Consider the following 23824-nt stretch of genomic DNA (forward strand, 5'->3'; position numbering starts at 1 on the left):
CATATTTCAGTGTTCAGATTACAATACCAAAATAATCATATTTCTTCAACAAAAATATTACTTAAATGTGGCTGACCCACTAGAATACTATAAATCCGTACTGTCACCATGTGTGAATGTGTGTGTGTGTGTGTGTGTGTGTGTGTGTATCTAGCATTGTTGAATTAATTGCAGAAAAGGGTATAGACCAATGTTTATTAAAGAAATTTCTCTGGAGATGCTAATAGATGTTCCTGGGTGGGGGACAGGGTTACAAATAGATGAAAAACTTGCAAAAGTGGTCAATATCCACAGAATGATAATCACTTACAGTGCACGAGACACAATTTGAATCTTTATGGATGAGAATTATTTGCATTATTTTCAATTTTCTACAATTTTAGGGTGGTAAAAAATCTGAGAGACAATGAAAGCTTAAAATAATCTGAATTCATGAACTAGTCAGTACTCTCTCTAAATTTTAGTCTCTCACAATTTTTCCCTATACCACGTCTTCTCAAACAGAATGTTATTCTTGCTAATCTTTTATTTAAAAGGGGCCTGGAGTTAATTATTTTAAAAATATATGCACATAGAGCTCATTTAATGAGTATTTGGATAGAACATCTTCAGTTGGAAAGATATTGAACTAAAAGGGAAAAAATTCAACATAGCAAGTTTTTTTAAAGGTGATTTTAGCTTCTATTCAGATCAACAAATTTTTCATAAGTACCTACTTTGTGATTCAAAGAAGAATAATAATGGTATCTGGTCTTTTGGGGGAACTTACAGTGTTCTACCATCCACGATGTTGGATTTCACCCCATGTTTGCACAGAATCCCATGCCTGATAGTATATTTCTGGAAGTCTAGATTATTCAGGCTAGAAAATAGCCATAAAGAAGGTTCCATAATTCAAGGAAAGTTCACTTAAGTCGCCTTTACAAATGTAAATGGAAGATTCTCCAGTTATCATGTTGCCTCTGCCTCCAAACTCCCCTGGGAGGCTGATGGAAGAAAAACAGACAAATCTAAGAGCGGACAATTGTCCTAGAGCAGTACATTCTGAATCCATAATTTAGAAAGAGACATCTTCATTAAAAATCTTTTCATTATTGTAAAGAAGCTCAGTTCCTCACATTTCAAACCATTTTTATTTAAAACATGATCTTTACTTTGTTTTTGTGTAACTAAAATGTCAGTTAGTGTTTTTTAAATATATATTCAATTAGCCAACATATAGTACATCATTAGTCTCTGATGTAGTGTGTTCAATGATTCATCAGTTGCGTATAACACCCAGTGCTCATCAAATCACGTGCCCTCCTTAATGTCCATCACCCCGGTTACCTCATCCCCCCACCCATCTCCCCTTCCGCAACCGTCAGTTTGTTTCCCAGAGTCAAGAGTCTCTCATGATTTGTCTTTTTTTCAAAAACAAAACAAAACAAAACAAAAAACCCTTTTGTCTTCAAAGGTTAATTTAAGCTTCTGATATTAGAAAGTTCCTGGCTGCTTAAATCATCAAGATTAAATAATAATAATAATAATAATAATAATAATACAAGAACCCTGTTTCAGTGTCAGCTACTGTATTATGTACAACTAGACTGCATTGGGTCATTATAATGGTGTGCAGGAATTTCCTTGAGCTAAGAGGTCCAAGTTGTGATTTTAACATTATTCTGTTTCTCGTGGTTCTTCTATCCCTTCTTATTGGAAGTGATCCCTTCTCATTGCCTTTGGTTGGAGTTGACTCTAGACCTTCTTTTAGTGTGTCACTTCTTCATATTGTTAGGATAGATACCACAATGATCAAAGCCCATGCATTTGCCCATAGAACCTCTTACTCAGCACTTACAGACATGGTCTCTGCATGATTCCAAAACACTTCACAATCCCCTCTCACCTCTTGGGAGATTCAAGTAAAGGCAGGGGCCAAATGATTCACTTTGTGGATGAGTTTAGGATGTATGGTATGTAAGTATGTATATCTGAACATATATGGAGCCATCAGTAATATATAGCAGAGTCCACAAACATTTTCTATAAAGGACCAAATAGTAAACACTTTAGGTGTTGCAGGCTATGGGGGCTGTCCTGCATTCTGGCACAATTACTTAATGTGTAGTCATCATAGCACAAAAGCAGCCCTAGACTGTAAGTACATGAATGGACACAGTTGCGTTCCAATAAAACTTTATTTACAAAAACATGCAGATGCCCCAGAGGCTATAGTTTGCTGACCCCAAACTATAGTATAGTCTGGACAAGAATTCGTAATGCCAGGGGATCCCAGCTTTGCCCCGTACCAGCTGAGTGCACAGCTTAGTTCTCTCACGTCACTTGAAATAATCGTTTTGTAAGCTCGAAAATACTGTACCAACATCTAAGATGGTATTCATTCACTCATTCGTTTATTCAGCAAATATATATCAAATGCTCACTGTGTGTCAGAGCTGTCCCACAACAATAAGGTGGTAGTAGGTAAGAATGAGTCATGTACATTTTGGAAAGGGTACCGATATCAGACTGTTGGGTGATTGTCAGGTTGGGGTCATAGGGTAAGATGACAGCCTGGTGGGAGTGGGGGGTTCCCCTGCAAGGAATTGATGTTCACACAGTCACTCGTTTTGGGAAGTGGTTAATTCTGGGCAGGAAATGAGTTGGCACTTTGGGTTGGGGGTGCTCATACGTCTTTCTCTCTCTGGGGCCAGGAAGAGTTGTGCCAAGATCCTAAGTCACAGAAAGGCTTAAATAAATCTCACTGGGGTGTGAGATGTTTCTTAGCTATGTGGAGTTAGGCCTCTAGTGACTGGTATCATCAAGTTCATGATTTTCTCCTTAGCGGAGCCAGCAACCAAGAGGAGAAGCAATCAGTATTTCTGGAACAGCCAGTGTGAAGGCCCAGGGTTGGAGAGTTGCTGGCCTCCAAAAAGCAAGATCCCATCCAGTATCCAGAGTAGGGCATGAATGGTGCAGGATCAAACCAAAATAATTTGGAAGCAAGAATCATTTTATTTTGTAGATACTGGCAGAAAGTGAACTCCGTGTAAACATTGTTCTTATAATCAAACAATTTTGGTACAGGGTGGTAAGTGTTTAGATAGAAGAGAGGATGTCAAGGCGGAAATTGGATGCCTAACTTAGCCTGGAAATGATTCTTGAGAAAAAAGGTCTGAGTTGAGATTTAAAGAATGGGGTCAGGTTAACCAAGCAGAGAAGGAGGGCAAGGACCAGGCAGACAGAGGGATCCTCATGTGAAAGGCAAGTGGCTTCAGAGGGAGCCGTGCAATGTCATTAGGGATGGGACTCTGGAGTCAGGCCGTGGGCATTTACATCCTGGCCTCTGAGCTACTTAGACAGGTTTATGCATTTCTCTGAGCCTCTGTTTCCTCACCTAACACGGGAATGGAAATCTTGATCTCATAAAACAGTGTCGAGGATGAAACAGACCACAGTATTGAAGGCTTCAGTATGATGCCTGGAGCCCGGTAAGGAAGCCCTCGGTCAGAGTTAGCAGTGAGATCTATTTATGCAATATGAAGCTCTTTAAGTAAACACACCAGAATTGATGAAGGAGCAATAATGAAAAGGTCAGATTCCGTGGACGGCTGTGTATTTGAGGGTACGAAAGTCATTTTGACAGTAGGAATTAAGCTTCCTCAAGCATTTTCTTGCTTTTTCCTCATCTCGATGTGTCAATCCCATGACGGGTCATGGCCTTTCTTCCCTTGACTACTTCTGCGCCTGATGCTGAGTGCGCCAGGCCAGCTGTTAAAATGAAACTAGTTGCGAGAGCGGAAGGCAAACCCAGAAAGGTCACGGCAGTTATGTTCTCTGTGCCCCCAGCAGTGGGAATGGAATGATGAAATAGTTCAGCTGGTTTTCCTTTGGAGCTTTCTTGTTGACGAAGCTGGATCAGACCCCCATTCGGCATGTTCCTAACCAGTTTAACGGATACCCTCCGCCGGTAATTCCCTGCCTGGCTGAGAGGGGTTCTACACATCTCCTGAGTGCGGGCTCTGTGTCAGACCCTGATCTGGGTGCTGGGGCTCAGAGTGGATTCTTGCTTCTAGGCGCTCCACTTTAAGTGGGGGAAAAAAGACACCCAATCACCAACACTCCAACGTGTGAGTAGTGTTGCCCTGAGGGAGACGGAGGGAGGGGACCCCCAGTAGTTCCATCTCTCAAATATTTATCCAGGCTTATCCAGGCTAGTTTTCCCTTTCCATCTCTCAAATATTTATCCAGGCTTATCCAGTCTAGTTTTCCCTAGAACATGAAAGCATTCATGGGCATTTGCCTCATGAACACCTTTGTTCGTCCAATGGCTGGTTTTTCCAGATGCCCATGGCGCGGGCTTCAGTGAGTCTGAGGAAACATCATTCCTCTCACCTTTGCCCTTGAGCGTTTTCCTGCTCCTCTCCCACCACGAAACTCCTTTGCAGATACGGAAGTTAGTAAAAGACCTCCCCATTTGTATACTTTTCAAGCTTATTGTATGTTCTTCCCACAGCTTTGGGAAGGATTATGTTTCTTGTTTTACAGTTGAGGAAATTTAGAGAGTGTCTGTGACTCATCAAGAAGCCATGTTAATCACTGCCCGAGCTAGGACTCAAACTCAGGTTTCCAAACCATCCGTTCCCATCCGCCACCCCCAGACTTGGTTCTCTCTTTCCTTGGCCATAGTAGAGCACCTCCCCTCCTCTGGACTACATCCCAAGCTTTCAACATACTGGCTACAGTCTTGTCCCAGCTCTTGCCCAAGATACCCAAGGGAAAGAGCTGGACCAAAAGCAATTTTTAAAAATTCAGTGATAATTACAAAAGAATACCATCATGGTGACTTAATGATGCTTTTGGTAGTGTCTAGACCCTCATATTTGCATAAAGAGTAGAAGGGGAGGGAGAATCTATTTCCCAAAGTCAGCTGGGAGGAAATAGGGAAGCATAATGGAGTCAGAGAAATCTACACTTACCAGGGAAAATCATCTGAACCAGCAGCCCTCAAAGCGTTAGGTGTCCACGAACCTCCATCTTGTAGATCTTATCAAAATGGCAATTTTGTTTCAGTAGGTCTGGGTAGATATGAGATTCTGTATTTTTAGCAAGCTCTCTGGTGATGCCAGGGCTGCAGAGTTCAGGACGCAGTACGGATAATAAGGATTTGAACCGCTGACTCTTGGACTTAAGGTTTGGAAGCTTAAAATAATCCTGATGCCTGGGCTCTAACCCTAGAGATTCTAATTTAATTGATCTGGGCTCTGCGCCGGGGACCAGGGCATTAAAAAATCTTTCAGTTGATTCTAAAGTGCACCAAAATTGGATTTAAACTCTAGGGAGAGTATACCCACCTACCAAATGATTAGAACTGCATAGAGCTGTCTCACAGAGACAAGAGGGAGATGGCTTATATAGCGAATATACTACACCTAGCTCACAGAGAGGGTTCAACAAACCAAGCGAATGTTTGGTTGTTTTCCGTTCCAAATTCTCAGATGGCACAGATGGGTTCTGGCATCTGGAAATTTCCCTTTTCTTTAATAGCTGTCTCACTCTCCTGAGTGCTGAAAAACTTTCCTTAGAAAAAAGGTAGCTTTTAATTCACATTTCCATACTTTTTAAAGAATTCATAGTCCTTCTTTTTCTCTTTTGGATGACTTCTTTGGTGTCTTTCCTCTAGAATATGGCCTATGTTTAAAGAGATTTTCTTTGATTATTCACTTAAGAAATAGTTATTGAACAGCTATTATGTCCCGGGAGCTGTGCTGGGCTGTGAGGACCCGGTGCTGAATAAGATTGATAGGATTCCTGCCTTCCAGGAGTTTGGATGCTGGAGAGGGAGTATAGAGAGAGCCAGAGGGAAGAATGTCGTGCACTAAAGGATGGGACAAATGGGGAAGAAGACAACAGGGAATCAGGTGAGGCCAGAAGAGTCAGGAAGACTTCTTCTTTTTTTTTAAATGATTTTTTATTATATTATGTTAGTCACCATACAGTACATCCCCGGATTCCAATGTAAAGTTCGATGCTCCATTAGTTGCGTATAATACCCAGTGCACCATGCAATACGTGCCCTCCTTACCACCCATCACCAGTCTATCCCATTCTCCCACCCCCCTCCCCTCTGAAATCCTCAGTTTGTTTCTTATAGTCCATAGTCTCTCATGTTTCATTCCCCCTTCTGATAGGAAGACTTCTTTAAGGAGATCAGGGCAATGACAGGAGTTAACCAAGCAAAGAGAGTGAAGTGAATATTTCAGGCAGAAGGAAGAGCACCTGCAAACACCAGGTGGCAAGGCTGAGCACAGAAGGTTTGAGAAACTGGGAGAAGTTCAATGTTATTTGAGTATCAAGCGCAAGGTGAGAGGTGGCATGAAGTGAGAGAGGAAGGAAGGATCTTGATGGAGAGGGGGAGAGCTTAGATTTTAGGAAGGTTGGGTCCATAGTGGTTGGAGAATGGAATGTTGGGCGGGGATGGTCACACACCAGGGCTTGACTTCCAGTTCTAGCTCCCACTGGCTGTGTGATGTTGGCCATGCCACTCAACGTCTCAGAGTTTCAATGTCACTGTCTGGAATGTGGGGGAGGACAATACCTGCCTCCCAGGCTGTTTAAGATTAAATGAGGGAGTGAGCAAGTATGTGAGAAGTGCAGACCCTGCAGGAGCTTGGTAAGAGGTCAGTATTGTTATCAGTACCCAGGACGGTGGTGCCACCTAGGGATGGGGTTTGTAAGGGGTAAGACGGGATCCAGGTTGTGAGTTAGGAGGTAACAAGGGTAACATGGTAGCAGGTGACATGGTGCTGGTGGGGACAAAAGAAATGGGTAAACTGGACAGGTGTTGATTGGATGGGAAATAGGAAAGAAGGGTCATGAGAGACTCAGATCGTCCTTGAGATTTAGAACGTAGGGATAGTGACAAATTTGGGATGAGTCTTGTGAAGTCAGTTTTAATGTTGAGCTTGTATCCATCAGGGATCGTTTGCAGAGAACAGATGTCACTCCAGCTTGTTAGCAGGAAGGCACTTCTCACAGCGTGTCAGGTGCCTTACAGACTTGCCGAGAGGGCCAAGGAAACAGAATCCGGGCTGATTCAAACTTCTGATTCAGAATTCAGGAGCGACCTCTAATGTACCCCTCACAACGGGGCTGCTAGGGTAGCTGCTGTCTCTTCAATCATCTTGCAATCAGGAAGATGCCCCTTTAGAGTCACAACCCGGCTGTTTCAAACAGGAAACCACCGTGATCAGGAAGCCGCTACTGCTGTCAGATCTAGAACCACCGCGAATCTGCATCAGATCATGTCAGCAGAATGGATGCTCCCGTCCCTGCACCAGACTCACCGCACCTACCAAGCTAGTACCTGAACACTGGGACTTCTGCAAAGACACCTGCAGACAAACCAAACACCTCCACGGCTGGGCTTGCTGGCGGAGTGGACAGCGGCGCAAAATCTTGTCCCCCTTGGACTACACGCCCCTAGGACTCCAGCTGCCAGAGAATTAGGAAAGTATATTTTGAGCCGTCCAGCTTCTGGAGCAGGGAAAGTCACGCTAGGACAGTACTTTGCAGACTGTGGGTTGTGACTCATGACAGCATCATGAAAATCAATTCAGGTGGTCACGACAAGATTTTTTTCTTAGTCACAAGTAGTAAGTATTACTTAATATAACCTTTGTCTTAGGGATTTTGGGTGCGGGTGTGTGTATATACACATCTTTGTTTGCAAAGTAAAGCATTTCTTCCTCTGAGCCACAGTTAACAAACAAAATTGAACATCACTACCCTAGATGTGGAGGGCCAATCTTCCATTGCAAGATCTCAGAAAGAGCTCCTGGGTAGAGCCCAGTGGCCACTGAAAATATGGGGTTGCATTTTAGGAGCAATCAAAACTGGAGATCTAGATTACGCAGTCATTGGCAAGAAGATGTCATTGAAGCCAAGGGGAAGTTGAGTAAGCCATCCAAGGAGACAGCATGGAGTGTGAAGAGAAAGAGGTGGGGGATAGACACCTAGAAATACAGACATTTGGACTTGGGGGAGAATTTTACATCTGGGGTTGTGCTTATCCTTCCTGTACTCTGGTATTTTTCATTTGCTCTCCAGAGAGAGAACTGGATCCAGGGAAGCCCCAGAATGCTTTGGAAAAACCAGCAGCTGGCACGGGGGCTGGCCCTCAGGACTTGTGTGTGGAATGCGTGTACAGAGCCGAAGAAGTTCCAAGAACGATGGAAAGAGATTTTAGATTCCAAAGCTCCAGCTCATGAGCTGGGACCACAGAGGGGTCTAGACTCACTAGCAGAGGGTGACCCAGCAGCCTTAGGGTACTAGTTACAATTTTCAAAGAGTATTTCTGCATATAGAAAAATGGCAACAAGGGGTGGGAGCTGCACAGGGAGATACGCTCATTGTAGCAAAATCGGGAGGCAAACGAGGTGTTCATCCGTAGAAGCATGGCCAGTCCAGTACGCTCAAAAATGAAATAGGATATCGCAGTTAAATGAGTGCCCTAGTTCCGAACAGGTGTCAGTCTGTATAAATCTCAAAAAATTTACATTACCTGAAAAATTTCAAGTCACAAAATGTGATATGAAGTACGATATCATTTACTGAAAAAAGTTTCATTTATTGAAATTGTTAAAACCACACAAAATTATACTATAGATTCTTATGGGAAAGCAAGTATGAAATTATGTAAGTGAAGGGGCTGGGCAAACTTCCAGGCAGTGGCTATCTCTGGGGAGGGTGGAGGGAAATGGATGGAGGAGTGAGGCTTTGCTCTATCTGCAGTGTTTTATTTTTTAAAAACAAGCAGAAGCAAATATGGCAAAATATTAATAGTTATTAAATTAGCAGTGAGGCATGGGAGAAATATTATTTTCTGTTGTTCTCATAATTAAAAATAAATACAACTGTACATACATTTTGCAATGCCCGCGGCAAGAATAAAGCTTTCTCCCCTGACTGCAGGTTAAGTAGATGACCTGAAAACAATTACAAGAGGAAAGCGGGGACACTCACACACACAGAGGTACATAGATGTGTATACACACAGCACACATATGTGTATATGTAATACACATGCATGCACATACACATACAGATATACACATGCACAGACATACATATACAGATACACACATACATGTATACATTCAGATTAAAACAATAAGCTTTAATTCGTAAATTGTTTCTTCAGTTTCTGAGAGATCGAACTTTTATATATGGGGACCCGCCCTTTTTCTGTAATTTGACCGTGTACTGAACCTAGATTCTATCCGTGTCTCATATTCGAACGATAATCCTGGAGGATCTGAGTGGGGACAAAGAAGAACAGAGGAAGTCCCTGAACGCTGGGGACCGCCCCAGTACAAGGGTAAAGATGTGACCCAAAGAATTACAGACAGGCTACAGGATGAGAAGAGTAAAGCCGGGTGGGAAATAATGGAGGGGGAATCAGGCGACTGGGCCCCACTGCCAGTTCAAATCCCAGCTCTGCCACTAACCACTCGTGAGCACTTGACAAGTCTCTGCCCGCTACGGGGCATGCATTCCACCACCGGCTTAGCTCCTCAATCAGCATCTTTCCAGAGACGACACTGACTGACTTTGCAATCCTCTTAATGTAAGTGTCAGAATAATCAGTGGTATTCCAGGGATTCCAGAAGGCTCTCCTCTTTGGTAAACTGCCCAACTCTCTTCAGCATTTCCTCCCTTTAGAGACTGTTCCTATCCACTCTCCTGGGGGTGCAGGGACCTCCTCTGAGCCAACCTTTGTGTGACTGGGGAATTCTGAGAGGGAACAGGGTAGGTTAAGGAGGCATCAGTGGGTGATAGACAGATGGGGTGAAGAAAACGTTACTAAATGTGGAGAAGGAAAGTCGTATAAATTCCCCAAGGGCAGGAACACATTTAGTCTACACTGACTTGTTTCTTATCAACTTACACATTGCCCTTCTCTACACTTTCTGCAAGTATACTGTGTTTTGTGGTGTGTGTGTGTGTGTGTGTGTGTGTGTGTGAGAGCGAGTTGTGGGTTTTTCCCCAGGGGACATATGTTTCGGGTAGCCTGCCTTCCCAGTTAGAAAAATTATTTATTTTACTTGCATAGATGCTACCACATTCCCAGGGGTTGGTTAACCCTCAGGGAATAACAGAACCTGGTTTTAAGCTTTCCAGCGTATCCACACCCTATTATTTTCAGTTGCGTTACTAACGGATTATTCTCTTTTCCTTTCTTTGTCTTGCTACAGGACTCCTTCAAATGCTGTGCCCTCTGTGTCTTCAGCGGTCGGCTTTCAGAGCATTGCTTGAGGAGACTGAGAGCAGGAAACAGTCAAGTATAAAAGTCAGGTGCCTCTGCTCAGAAAAGGAATGGAAACTTCCTCAAGTATGAGTATAAGACAATAGAAACCTTGCTTAGTGTACACGAGCTTAGATTGCAGATATCTCCCCAAGAATGCACGAGCTGGCTTACGCAAGGTTCATTTGTCCTTCCGAGTCTGGGTATAACTCAAATGCCAGGTGCTCTCTCACTTGCTAGGTCTGGGTCCTCAGAACCTGTCTCTGTGTTTACGTACTTGGCTTGCTGAATTCAGCACCTCTTCCAATGCCCGCTCCTCCCAAAGAATCTACTCATAGAAAGCATTAGGAGAAATGTAGACTTTACTGGATATTTCATAGAGGAGGCCTGGAAGGGGGTTAACACAGCACGCTGCTCAGAAAAGGACTTCAATTTTTCCCCCAGCTATTTTGTTTTCCCAAGTCCTTCTCATCCACACCAAAACTGCTGGGTTTCTTTGTTCTTTTCTTCTTTGAAATTTTTTCTAGTCTTTCTCTGACAAACTTTCCTGATTTCCTACATTTTTCTTTTCCCTCCACCTTTTTGGAGAAAAATGCAAATTTTGCTCCATTCTTTGCATGGCAGTGAAGGGTCCCTTTTGTTTCTGAAGCATAAACTCTGGGCCTCTATACTTCAAGCTCCATGGTCTTTTTAAACGGATAAGGTGCCCCTTTGGAAATGATGGATGGATGTAAAGGTAGGTCGCTGTAGCTAGAGAAATCTCATGGTTGCCATTGTTCAGAAGTCCTCACCATTTGCAGGGTCATCATCATTTATCAACAACATTTGGGGCGTTAATGGTCCTCCACAGAAATGGTTTCCTGAGAGGCGTCTGAAGCAGGGAGCAGAGAAAGAGATCATGTGAGAAATGGCAGCAGCTGGTCCCTGACCAAATGGCAGCATCACTATGACCACTGCATGCTGATGGAGTGCTTGCTGAACACACAGCCCTTCCCTATAGGAAACAGAAGCTGTCTGTTGTCGATGTGCTGTCAATCTTAATTTGAAAGGAGTCAAGCCCTGTCAGATGGTTTTCCAAATACCAGGAGGCCTCTTAGATTGGGGATGGTCAATTGCACAGTCCTTTCTTTTACACGGTTTAGATCCCACAGTTCACATCATTTGCCAAGGTACCCTGAATCCCATTCCCAAATTCTGACTCTGTTTGTTGAGGTGACATGTGGCCAGACCCTACTAGTTCCATCAGATTTATACTGGTGTGAGGTGAGGGCCTTCCCTTTGGTTGGGGCTTCTAGAACACTGCATGGAATCTTAGTTCACAGGTCTGGGATGAAAGAGCCTGGTCTTCTGAGATGGAAGAGATTTTGGAGAGATTCAAATCCAGCCCCTTCATTTTTCAGACATGAATCCAGAGTTCCAGGGAGGGTAAAGGAATAGCTCCAGGTCATATAGTGAGTTAGTTAGTGGTTGGGCCAAGACATAAATCCATCCTTTCTGATATTCATTAAGGCTTTTCCCACCATATTGTCTTGCTTCCCTGCCTTCTATTTGAAAAAGATATGTCACTCAAAGCTGTTTTGGTTTTTTTTTTAAACCCTGGAGCTGTATCTTCCCAAGAGACAAAAGGAGAAGCGTATTATTTAATACCCCTGTGGTTTCAGTCTTGGTCTAGAGTTTTCTTTTTGCCCAGGTGTTTAGATGGATGAAGTACTGTATGGTAGAGAGTGGTTTTCTTCCTGAAGGCCAGAAGAAATGGTTCAGTCTGAACTACTATATAAGAAGATAGACAACACATTCTCAAGAGGAAAGGTGTTTGTGTCCACATACTGGAATTTATCCACCTTGACTGATATGGTGGTGTTGACCTGGAGGTGTTCCAGCAAAAATTGAGAGAGATTTTGGTATATGTTTTTGGTTTGCGCTCCAGACTCACACACTGTCACCAGCGTCTGCTTTTTGACGTCTTTGTTGATGAGAAGCTCCAACTTCAGGTCAACAGAATGTTCTGGGCATTTCACGAGAAACTGCAGTTGGCAAATGATGACATACCAACCTGGGAACTGGATTACCAGATTCCCATCCTGATATCTGACTCCACGGACAATGCCGTCTTTGTTCCAAGACAACTTGGATTTGTTTATATGCTTTGACACTGGAAAGAGAAGGACAAAAAGGATTATTGGGCATATGTCAGGTGCAGATCGGAAAGTGGCTTTATTCAAGGTTTCCCATTCCATTCGAGACCTGTGTTTTCTATAACATTGCCTGCTGTTCCAACCATCTGGAACGTCTTCCATGTTACTCATTCTAGGTGCTGCTTAATATTCAAGGCACAGGGGCTAAACCACCCCTCTTCCTTTTCTCTAATGCTTCGAGCTGGAGGGTCAGAACACACATGGTGGTGGACTACTCGATAGAATCACTTTCCACTTATTTATTATATTCTATTTTTCTATTATTATTATAATTATTAACTACCCCTTTCAGACCGTAAGCTCCTGGACTATATTCCCCAAAAGTTCTGGACTGTCATGTTCAATCAATCAATCAATCGATCAATGCTCCATCACTAAGGGACTACTATTGGGTAGGCATTGCATCAAGTATCTGAGATAAGATATTCAGTTTTGTTCAGTTAGTAACCAATTTAAGATGCCCAAGAGAATCTCAGCCTGTTGATCTTCACATGAAGATGCAGCCTTTAACAATTCATTGTCTCCATTTTTTAATGTCTTCCTCTCTTGGAAAGGGCAGACAACATGATTGTGTAGATCACGCAGGTGTACAGTAAGGGGCTTTTCCCAGCTGGGATTTTTCGAGAAGCAGAGGATTGGCAGACCCTGTGAGCCGACATGTTCGTGTGGAAAGCCAAGTCTCTCTGAGTTCTAACAAGTGCAAATCGGCACTGATTAGTCAGGCTGCCTTTCAGAACTGGAAAGCTGGCCTTCGTTTTAATTGCCTCCATGCCTTCCCTTTAAACCTCGTTGCAATTCAATTGAAGAGTGAGAACTAATCTAGCTGCAAAATTGAATTTTTAAAGTGGGCAGAATAGCTATTCAGAGGATCTTGGCCATCCTCTCCGTATCTCGGCTTTCCCAGACTAAGTGGCTCGCGTTATTTTCTTTAGAAGGGGCCTCTTGGCTGAAGCATACTGCAATATGCAAATAGGCCATGTGCGAGCATGTTCATTAAGTTGTCAGTCAGGGGACAAGGCAAGTTTGTGGTTCCCTTGTGAATAACCCGACAGAGGCAGAGACTAAAAGCCTGCTTCTCTTTCGTGAGGAAAAGTACTGTGCACTTGGCCCCAGGCTTGCAGGTGGCTGAATAGAGAGGGGGCATGAGGGTCAGACACAGATGCCTTCGGAGGCCAGGTTGGCAACACAGAAAAGTGAGGGGGGCTGAGGAAGGAGGAGTCTTGTGGCTCTCTCCCCTTTCCCCCTAAAGTCTTTAAACTCAAATTGTAAAAAAAAATAGTATGCAGGCTAGAGACCACATCTGCGGGTCATATTTGACCAGAGACTTCTCCTTGTGACCCCTCTGGCTTAGAGGTTTCTGAAAGGCCACAGGAAGCGACCCTCAGGTGGCTAGAGTTCCTGGATTCGTTACTGACCTTGGAGGTAGGCCCATGACTTCTTGAATGGAGCCTTTTCCAGTATACATGAGATGTCCTCTGAGCAGTTTCCTAAAAATAAGGAGATCAAATATTAAATGTCTTTCTCTGCTCTAGGGAACTGGGGACACTGGATCCTTTTCCATGACCCTTGGATGGAGACAATTAGTATTCTGTTTCCATTTGGGGGCCTAAAAGGAAACTGGTTTATTTCTCATTTTGCTATCAGGTCCTTTAGAATTCTTTGGAATGGGTTGATTCCACAAAGACCAGAAGTTGGGGGAAGGGAAGCAAAGATGACCTGATCTCCCCTAGGTAACAGGTGCCATTTCCGCCCCTTGACTTACTTCACTTCATTCTTGCAGCAACTCGATGAGAGTGGTATTATTAAGTCCCTTTTACAGATGGGGAAAAGCCTGGGCACCGGACAGATTCAGTATACTGTCCCACGTCACTCAGCCAGGCAGTGGTGGTCAGAACGACACTACCAATAGTAATTCTGCTATCCTCCTTTTGAGAGAGCACCAGATGCTAATCTGTGCACTTTTACGAATTTCTGCTGCTCGAATTCTCCAAATAACTCTGCCAAGTGGGTGCCCTAATGCCTAGACAGAGTCAATGACACGAGGCCAAGCAAGTTGGCAGTAACGTTGGATTCACCCCCATGTCTGATTCCAGAGACCAGTTTTCCATCTCAAAGCCATTTGCTGGACAGTAGAGATAAACACATTCTTGGGCTCAGTTTTAAGAGGATATAGGATTAAAGAGACCTAAGCAGGAAGCCTGCTATCTGGAGCTTCCTTGGCGGGGGAGAAAGACGGTGTTTATGTCATTATGGTATTTAAGAAACGAAAATATTTTTAATATATTCACTGGTGATGCTGGTTTAGCAGCTTTTTATTATAGAAGCTATTTTATATGCAAAGAGCCAAGTTATACATTTCCTGTGGTGACTCATGAATTCAACTTACTCTGGGTAAACTCCTTCTTCTCTTTGGACTTTGGTTTCCTATCTATAAAACTGGGAGATCTAAGACCTGACATTGACATCTTTTTGATGATGTCATCAGAGTGACCATTCATTCCATCCAGAGACTAGGCAGCCATGGGCCCGTTCGGTTGAAGCAGCCACACCCTGATGTGTTTGCTCCCTGGATCTCCGACTGGTATCTGTTGGGCTCACAATATTCCCCATTTGCCTCTCTGCCCCAGGCCTGAGGAAATCCCTCCCGGCCTTGGCCTTCCTCACTTCCCCATGGAGACTTGGAGAGGTTAGAAGTTAAGCGAACAGTTCCCTCTGCTGTCTGAACAAGCTCACTGCTCGCGGCAACCCCTGCAGAAGCAGGGGGTGGTTTTGATCCTTGTCGGCCCTCAACCCATAAAGACGCTCTGGCCCAAAGGTCTCCTTGGTGATGAGGGCTGGTAGACAAGCTGCCATTTTCTGGATCCCATCTCTTTACCTGACCTTCTTGTCCTGCCTGTTCCAGACACAGCCCACACTCTTGAGGTGTTAGATTCAGAGTTAGGACATGAGGGCTGCTCATTTTCTAAGGCACTGTGAGTGCTGTTAGGAGAGTCCCCCTGGCCAGCCTCCCCTTTTTGGGGGTGTGGAACATCGAGTCAGAAAACATTGCAGTGAGGCATATCTGGCCATGTCTCTTCTTTGCTGGGAGTCCCTTTCGGACTTTGCGGTGCCTGCTGGATCAGGGCCCAGATCCTCCACGGGCATTCATGGTCCCTAGTGTTCTGTCTCTCCTGCATTCTCCAGTCTCACCCGCACCTTCCCTCCTTCCCTCGTACTCCCGATCCCCATAGTAATAGCAATAGTGCAGATGACGATAATAGCTAATGCAGACTGAGTGATGGCGATTTTCTGGGTCCTCTGTTAAGCATGCTACATCTGGTCTTTCCCTTAATTCTTACAACCACCCCATGAAAAAGATACTACAGTGATTTCTGGCTTGTACATAAGGAAACAAAGGCTTTAAAAGGTTAATGACTTCTTCACATTTGCACAGCTTGTCAGTGATAGAGTGAGGTTCAAACCCAGGCTGTCTGACTCGAATGGCCCGGGTCCATTGCTGACGACTATGTTGGTGTTTGGGGGCCGTGGTGTGCATGTTAATTTGCCTCTCCACCTGGAAGCCCCCCTTCACCGGGAAAGTTATTCCTTATTTAAAGCATGGCCTGGAAGTCATCTCTGACCTTCCCTCTGTTTGCCTATTTGCCTCCTCCATTAGACTGTAAGCCCTCAGGGCAGAGACAACTATTTATATATCCCCACTGCTCAGCCCAGAAGATGCTCTGTCAATGTTTGTTGAATTGAATCATCTCGTCTCTCCCTCTTACTTCCCTCCGTGGATGTCAGCTGAGTTCTGGCATGAGTGAGGTGAATGGGGATGCTTGGCTTGCCCTTCCCCTTGGGGCTGGAATAACACTAGCCTCATTCCCCCATCGTTCTTCAGGTTAGCATTGATTAAACGGGAGGAGAGGACTCATGCCCTGGGCTGAGGCCAACACATCATGCCAAGAACAGGTACTGCTCATTGGCTGGAGGCCCCTCACACCACGTCACTTGTGGTGGTATCTGTCAGGTGAGCTTCCGTAAACAGGTGGGTGGCTGGAGAAGTACAAGCCTGGGCTTGCCTCTCACACATGCAGGGTCTGTTTTTCCTTTCCCCTTTGGTCTTTGTATGTTTGGTTGGTTGACCTCAGCTGTAATTCTGAGAAACCCAAGGATGGAAAAAAAATAAAACAAAACAAAACAAAAAAACACAACAACCCTCATTCTGAAACATTTGCATTTCCTGAAGTCAAATGGCAAGGTGTATTTTAGTTTTTCTTTAAGAATCTTTTAGATGGTTTCAAGCAAAAGGAAAAACATGGGCGACCCTCTCCAAACATGGCATTGCTGGAGCTGCCTGAGGCAAGGGGCCTTGGAAGGGGACACTGGTGAAGCTGTTGGTGGAAGGGGGCGGTTGAACGTGGAGAGGAGCCCAGAGGAGGGCACGGTTGTTGGCCTTTCACATCTGACAGGCTGTCAGCAGGGAGGCGGTGCAGCCTGCTCTGCGGGGCCCAGAAACCACGGCTCTACGTGGAGGTTTGAAGGGATGATGCGCTCAGCTCATAACCAACATGGCCCTTGTCCCCATTTCTCAGATGAGTCAACAGGAAGACCTCTAAGGACACACATCACACTGTAAATCACAGAGCTGGCAGTCAAACATTTGGCCAGTTAGTGCTATTCAAAGATGTGTTGGGCTGTTTTGAGGGTCATGAGGCTCTTGCCAAGAGCCAGATGGGCACTTCACCAGCACGCGTCACCCTGAGAGTCCATGATACGACTTTCTTTTTTGGTTAGGAGGACAGGAAGAAGTAATTTACAAACAGGTGGTGCGACCTACAGCTGGAAGCCTGTGCTGGCCCTGGAATTTTGAATGCTGGGAGCATGGGGAGCAAAACACCCCTGTTTCACTCACTTCCCAGCTGAATGTGATGTCTGGAGGGGTTTAGTTGGAAGCACGGACCACTCAGGTGGGGGAAATGAGATCTGTCTGCAAATCATGTCTGAGTTGGTGGTCTGGGAGTTAGAATCTAGGAAGTTCCCCTCTCTGGGCCCTGGAACCCTTAGCTAGACGAAGAGCAGTGTGGGTTTGATGGCCTAGAAGGGCCCTTCTAGGTTAGTCTGTCAGGCTGTGCAGACTCAGCTATACAGAGCTAGGCTTGCTGCAGCCTGGGGAAAGTCAGTCCCAGTTCCAGGTCTGTCTTTGTGGGCGTGTTGCTCTATCCCTTCTAGGAGATTTCCAGACACCTGCAGCGGTAGAGCAGCACATTTTACATCTGGGGACAATCTAAGTTATGAACAGCCTGATTTTGTAAGGATTTGCCCCGTCTGTAGAAATGGAAGTTCCTGGAGAGGTTACTTGTCCAGGCTTGGTAAACATATAACACATGTGTTCCCCAATGTCACCCCCATGGCACACTTGTCCTTGGTCACCCCATGAATTAGTGACAGAGGTAGGACCACAGCCTGGACACCTTACCCCATTCTATGGGGCATTTAATCTTTCGAACAACTTAAGCGCTCTGTGAATTTTTCTGAGGACCAAGGCCTTTAGATGGGCAAGATTTATAAGCCCAAACTTGGCCTCCTCTAGGATCATGGAATTTTTCTGGGCATTGTTTGGAAGCCTGGAGAGAAGTATGTGCCAATGAAACCCTCTTGGCCAGTTTTACAGAAAAGAGAGCTAGGGAGAGAGAGATGTTGCTTAAGGTGGTTGAAAAGACCGTGTTCTAGGGCCGCCTGGGTGGTTCAGTCAGTTAAGCTACTGCCTTTGCCTCAGGTCATGATCCCAGAGTCCTGGGATGGAGCCCTGCATGGGGCTCCCTGCTCAGCGGGGAGTCTGCTTCTCCCTCTGCAAACTCCCCCCACTGCCCTGCTCATGCTCTCTCTCTCAAATAAATAAAATCTTAAAAAAAAAAAAGAAAAGAACGACCATGTTCTAGAAAGCAGCATAATGGTAACCTGAAGACTGCACCCTGACTTGGGATCTCAAAATGCTAGACTTGAAAGGGGCCATTTGACGCCAACTTAACCAAGACCCTGTTCTACGAGTGGGGACATTGAGCCCAAAAGAACTGAGGGTCTGGCCCAAGATGTCACTGCAGATTTGTGGCACAGCTGGGTCCAGAGCACATGGCTCCTGACTCCTGGCCCAGGGCTCTGTCCTCTGTTAGTCTTTCCATGGAGGAGGAAGGGTTAAATGTAGGAAGAAGTGGGTTTGCAGCCACCATACACACTGGGCTGAAAACTCATGGGACAGCTAGAGGTGCTGGGAAAAGAGCACCAATGAGCCTTCTGGACTCCCTCCCACAGAAGAATGCCAGCAGGTGACTTCAGGGCCATGTGTTGAACCCTGCCAAGTTATAAGCCATAAGCCTTGACTGGGCTTCCGTCAAGATGCAGCAATGCCCACGGTGGCAAAACAAACCACGCCAACCACTCCGGCCAGATGGTATGTGGTCAGAGTGCCTGGCACCTTCCAGGCTGATATTAGGACAGAATAGACACATTGCATCTGGACTCTGCTCAAGGCTTTTAGCTGTCCCTTCCCCTTATGGACCCTCAGTTACTGCGTCTGTAAAGTCCGATGATAATAACCCAAATGAATGATCGTTGCAAAGATGCAATGGATGTAAAAAGTGGCCAGTGTAGCACAGAGTGTAGCTTAGAGGAGACATCCAGGAAATGGTAGCCCCTTCCTCCCCTACTCCTCTTGTCCTGTTACAGTAGACAGCTTAGCCATGCCGCTCGGCAGAGTGAACTGGCTGACGAAATGCTTATGAAAGCAGAGCTCATGGCACTATCTGATGGATGGAAGCTTCTCAACTATGTGCATAAATGCTTGAGGCCATCTGATGGCTTCCAGAAGTGTGTGCAGAATGCTCCTTCCATCTGCTGAAAATATTTTAAGCCTTCCAAGAAGGAGAGGAATTATCTTAATGACTGCATCTATCAAGGTCCTGGCAGTCCCTTCCTCTGGCGGAAGAGCCAGGAAAGTCCCAACAGTGACATCTAGGGGAGAGTCTCTCCATTATCAGTAGAATTTAGTATCAAAGTGAATCTTTAGGGGCGCCTGGGTGGCTCAGTCGTTAAGTGTCTGCCTTCGGCTCAGGGTGCGATCCCGGCATTCTGGGATCGAACGCCACGCCAGGCTCCTACGCTGGGAGCCTGCATCTTCCTCTCCCACTCCCCCTGCTTGTGCTCCCTCTCTTGCTGGCTGTCTCTCTGTCAAATAAATAAATAAAATCTTAAAAAAACAAAACAAAACCAAAAAAAAACCCAAAACAAAACAAAACAAAACAAAACCCCACAAAGTGAATCTTTATCCTAAGGGTCATTTCAGCTGGCTTCAACTAGACCATTTCCTTGATGCCACAAAGCCAACTAGTGGCCAGATGGGCTATTTGTTAAACAAAGGACAGGGAGGTGACCCTGGATTTACAAACAGCACTTGGGAAAACTCATCCCTGCATGCTCAGTGTTGAGCACATAGACAGTCATCAGCAGACACAAATTGAGGTCAAGCAGGAATTCATTTGAATTTCTTGACAGTTTTTTAGAATTTTAGAGTCTTTTCAATCGTGAGCTGTTGTAGTATGTAAGATCAACCTATCTGACTCTCTGGGTGGCTTTTTGGATTCACTTAATCTAAAGGCAGGTGGAATTGATATTTTGGGGGTAGTTAAGAAGCATATAAAGTGTATAATTCAAAAGGCAAACTGAATCCGAAGTCGCATGGTGAAATTTGCTAACATTTTAAATAATTTTTTAAAAACACCTCCTAGCTCTTCTAGGTGTAGGAGTATGACAGCACTTTTGGGAAGTTAGGCTTAGGATCAAACAAGCTTGGGTTCACGTTCCACCTCTTCCGCTTTACTAAGTCCTATGGCTTTCATAAGTCACTCAGCCTTTTTGAATCCTCCCCCAAAGGGAGGATAGTAACAATCTCCTTTGAAGAATTGCTGGAAGGTCAGATGAGATCATGCATAGCAATGAGCCTGGTGCCCACCAACCAAAGGATGCTAGGTGATGGTTGGCTCCCGTTCCCTGGTCCAGGGCTTGTGCTGCTGGGCTGGTAGAAATTCAAGCGTCCAGAGAGCTTGAGTAAAATATATCATCTAAGTCCTGCCTTCTCTCTCTCCTTCCTTTTTTCCCTCTGTCCCTCCTTCCTTCCCCTACCTCTTTTTTCTTTCCTTTTTCCTTCCCTGAAGTATTGGAAAGATGGGGGTTTCTTCTAGATTTAGAGATTTATAATTTGTATGTGCTAAATTCAAGTATACATTTTAGTACGTTTCCCAGTGATCTGAATATTTTTTCCTCTCCTCTCCTCTTGTCTCGACCCCTCTCCTCTCCTCCCCCACCTCTCCTCTCTCTTCCCCCACCTCTCCTCTCTCTTCCCCCACCTCTCCTCTCTCTTCCCCCCTCCCTTTCCTTGGCAGAAGGGGGTAGGGATTACATAGAGGTTACTTAAGCGCTCTGGATGGCCTCCGCAGGCCTTGATTTCACTGTATTCTGAGCTGCCCATTTTCTAGTTTATTTCTTGTGGAGAGATTCCCGACTCCTCTTAGCTCTTCCTTAAGAAAAAGTCAGGGTGAGAGTGGCTGCTGCTTCTCTGCCTGCCTCTTCTGCTGCCGGTGTGGCGTCCTGGCGGGGCTGTGACCACCTGGATCATAGAGAGCCACAGGACAGCGGGGATGGCTGGGGATCCCTGAGAAGCCGGGCTCCGTGGTGGTTTAGTTTCATTGCCTTCAACGGCGGGTTTTATGGTCTGTGTGTGGGTGGGTTTACTAGGTACAATGAAGAGCCATCCTTACTCGATGTTTTTTAATGCCTGCATTTTCTTTTTAGCAGAGGGAGCGGAAAGGAGGGTAGTCGGCCAAGCCACGTAAAAATTGTCAATAGTCCATTTGTCTAATTCCGGGAATTTCAGACTCAAAGCAAAATCCGTGCCAGGGCGAGGTCATCTGGCTCACTCCCCTTACTCTCGGTATTTTAGACAACAGGACCCTCCTGCCCCCTGAGAGGGAAAAGGCATTGCTTCAATCCCAGGACTGGAATGTAGGTATTCCGCAGTCCAACCCGGTTCTCTGTCTTTGCCCCTGTCTCCAGCTGGGTACTGGATTCTAGAGAGCATATTCAGAGGAGGGCAGGGAATGTGCTAAAGGGGCTGTCAGGACCCACATGCGGTGTCTCCACTGTTTCCCCTTCCTCAGGGCCTCCAGGAACCTGTGGCGAGGGGAACCCTGGGGCACAGGAAAGGCCAACTTCTTCTAACAGGAGGCTATGGGGAGGGAAGGAAGGACTTCTCCAGCCTCATGACACCTCAGCCACAAAGCTAGGGCTTAAATTCGGCTTCCAGATTCCCTACCGTGGGCTGTTTATGCCCTCCCACTGCTGCAGAACTCCGTAACAAGAAAACAAACAGCTGTGGGAGCAGGTGTCGAGGAAGCCATAGTGCTGGAAGGGTGCCCAGCCTCGAAGAACCAGCCGGGAGGGGCGCTAGAAGGAAGCGCAGTGGTGTTTTACTAAGCATCTGGCAATATAATCCTGGATGAGCAAAAGCGCTCCAAGGAGAGTCGGCCTGCATTTTGAGGTCTTGCCCCATTCCCTTCTAGCTGTGCACTCTTAGGCAAGTCAGTATACCTCTCTGTGCTCCCTGTTCCGTCCCTATAACACAGGGATAGTAATATCCTTGGGGCATGTCGTGAGGACTGCCGGCCGAGTCTCGAGGCATTCAGCCCGGGGCCTGGCACAAGGTGGGCGCCCATCAGTGTCCACCGTTTTCATCCTCCAGAGCCTCATACATATGTAATGAGGGAATAAAAGAAAAACTGGTTGAAAAGTTGTCTACAGAATTCCTCTGGTGTGGAAAAGACTGGCATTTACTCGTTGGGATGTTGGGAAGGCCAGGGTCTGACATCAAGGTGGCCAAAACCTTTCTATGAAATAAAGGCTGAGTTTGTGAGGAAGGGGGAGATAGGGAGTGAAAATGGGGGGAAAAAAGAGGTAGGAGGAGAGTGGGTTAGTACGCAGGGCAGAGGGCTGAGTCCCAATGTGGAAAGCTGTCCCTTGAGAAATTCCCAGTGGCTGGAGGGGCAGAGGTCTTACAAGAACAGAGGGTTCTAGTACTCAGTTTGCATCATCCCTGTGATGGGATGCAATGGCCTACCAGCTCCGCTACGTACCCTAAATCATACAGCACATTTGGCTTGACACAAAGGTGGGGCGCTGTTGGAGTTCTGGTGGCATCAGGGCAAAGGCGCCTGTGTTCTGTGATTTGGACAGATAGGCCATATAACATGAGCACGTGTGACATTCAAAACGTGGCATAAGTGGAAAATTGGAATAACAAGTGAGAAGAGGAAGCCCAGAAGCCCAGGCTCTCCCTGGAGCCCGACCTTGGTCACTCACCCTCTGTGGGATGGGACAGAGTCATTTCACTTGGGGTCGAGAGAACAGAGTAGACTGTGTGTCCAAGGGACATAAGCTCAGCCAGGTAGCAGACAAGGGTCGTGTTTGCTGTCCCTTGTCACCCTCGTGTGGCTCTGTGTGTGGGGGGGTCCTTATTAACTCTGTTTTCTAGATGAGAGGAGACGGAGGTGGGGCAAGGTTCTCCTCCCTGTGGTCTTGCTGGCCCACAGTCCCTGCCGAAGCCCCAGAATGGTCCCCTGTGTCCTCAGCACCGTGGAATGAGTGTGAGGTGGCAGTCTGCTGGTGACCGGTCTCCTGGCTGGAATGGGAAGCTTGTGTGGGTACTAAGAAATCCTTTCCTGACAAAACAGGCTTGTTTTCCTGTGGTTATCCTGCAGTGAAGTGTCATCCAGTGTTAAGGTGCCTCAGTGTGTGTGCGTGAGCCTGCTTCCCGGGCTCCGGGCTACTGCTGGCTTCCTGCTGATGGCGTGGGGGTCGCATTCGGTAGTGGCAGAGGGCTCCCTAGAAAGTGCCTGGCTTCTGCCCTTGCCCACCCCAGTGACAAACCACGTGCTGCCTCTGGAGCCTCTTCCCAAGGCTTTCTGGGAGATGGCTCCCCTCTGCCAGGTCTTGCAGTGGCTCTTTAAAGGGGGCAATGTGCTGCTTGTATCTGTGTAAGAGGGGCTTCCTGCAGAAGGGGGCTGTGGCGACAGAGTCCCTCAAAATTACTGTTAGACTTTTTTCCTTCTCTATTGACAGAGTGAACCAAAGAATCGAAGTATCATAAAGTGTCAAAGCTGGAAGATCCCTTTCATTTCATGTTAGTACATTGTTATTACATTACACATGAGGCCCAGAGAGGAGAAAGATTGCCCAGAGAAACACGGCCTGCTGGCCTGAAAATCCGTTCTGGAGACTTGCTCCTTGGTAATATGCTTTCCACCCCGCCCTA

At 45.9% G+C, this 23824-nt stretch overlaps 1 protein-coding gene across 1 annotated transcript in view; it reads right to left on the reverse strand.

The window, feature by feature from the left end:
• Positions 1-8590: 8590 nt before the first annotated feature.
• Positions 8591-23824, reverse strand: part of TNFSF8 (TNF superfamily member 8) — a 28102-nt gene continuing 12868 nt past the window's right edge. The window contains exons 3-4 of the mRNA XM_002915772.4: positions 13899-13970; positions 8591-12440 (exon numbers count right to left, since the gene is read on the reverse strand). Coding sequence (XP_002915818.1) covers positions 12046-12440; positions 13899-13970 — 467 coding nt within the window. The 3' untranslated portion in view covers positions 8591-12045. The remainder of the gene's footprint in view (positions 12441-13898; positions 13971-23824) is intronic.

This window comes from Ailuropoda melanoleuca, chromosome 7 (assembly GCF_002007445.2).
Source record: "Ailuropoda melanoleuca isolate Jingjing chromosome 7, ASM200744v2, whole genome shotgun sequence".
NCBI classification, from domain to species: domain Eukaryota; kingdom Metazoa; phylum Chordata; class Mammalia; order Carnivora; family Ursidae; genus Ailuropoda; species Ailuropoda melanoleuca.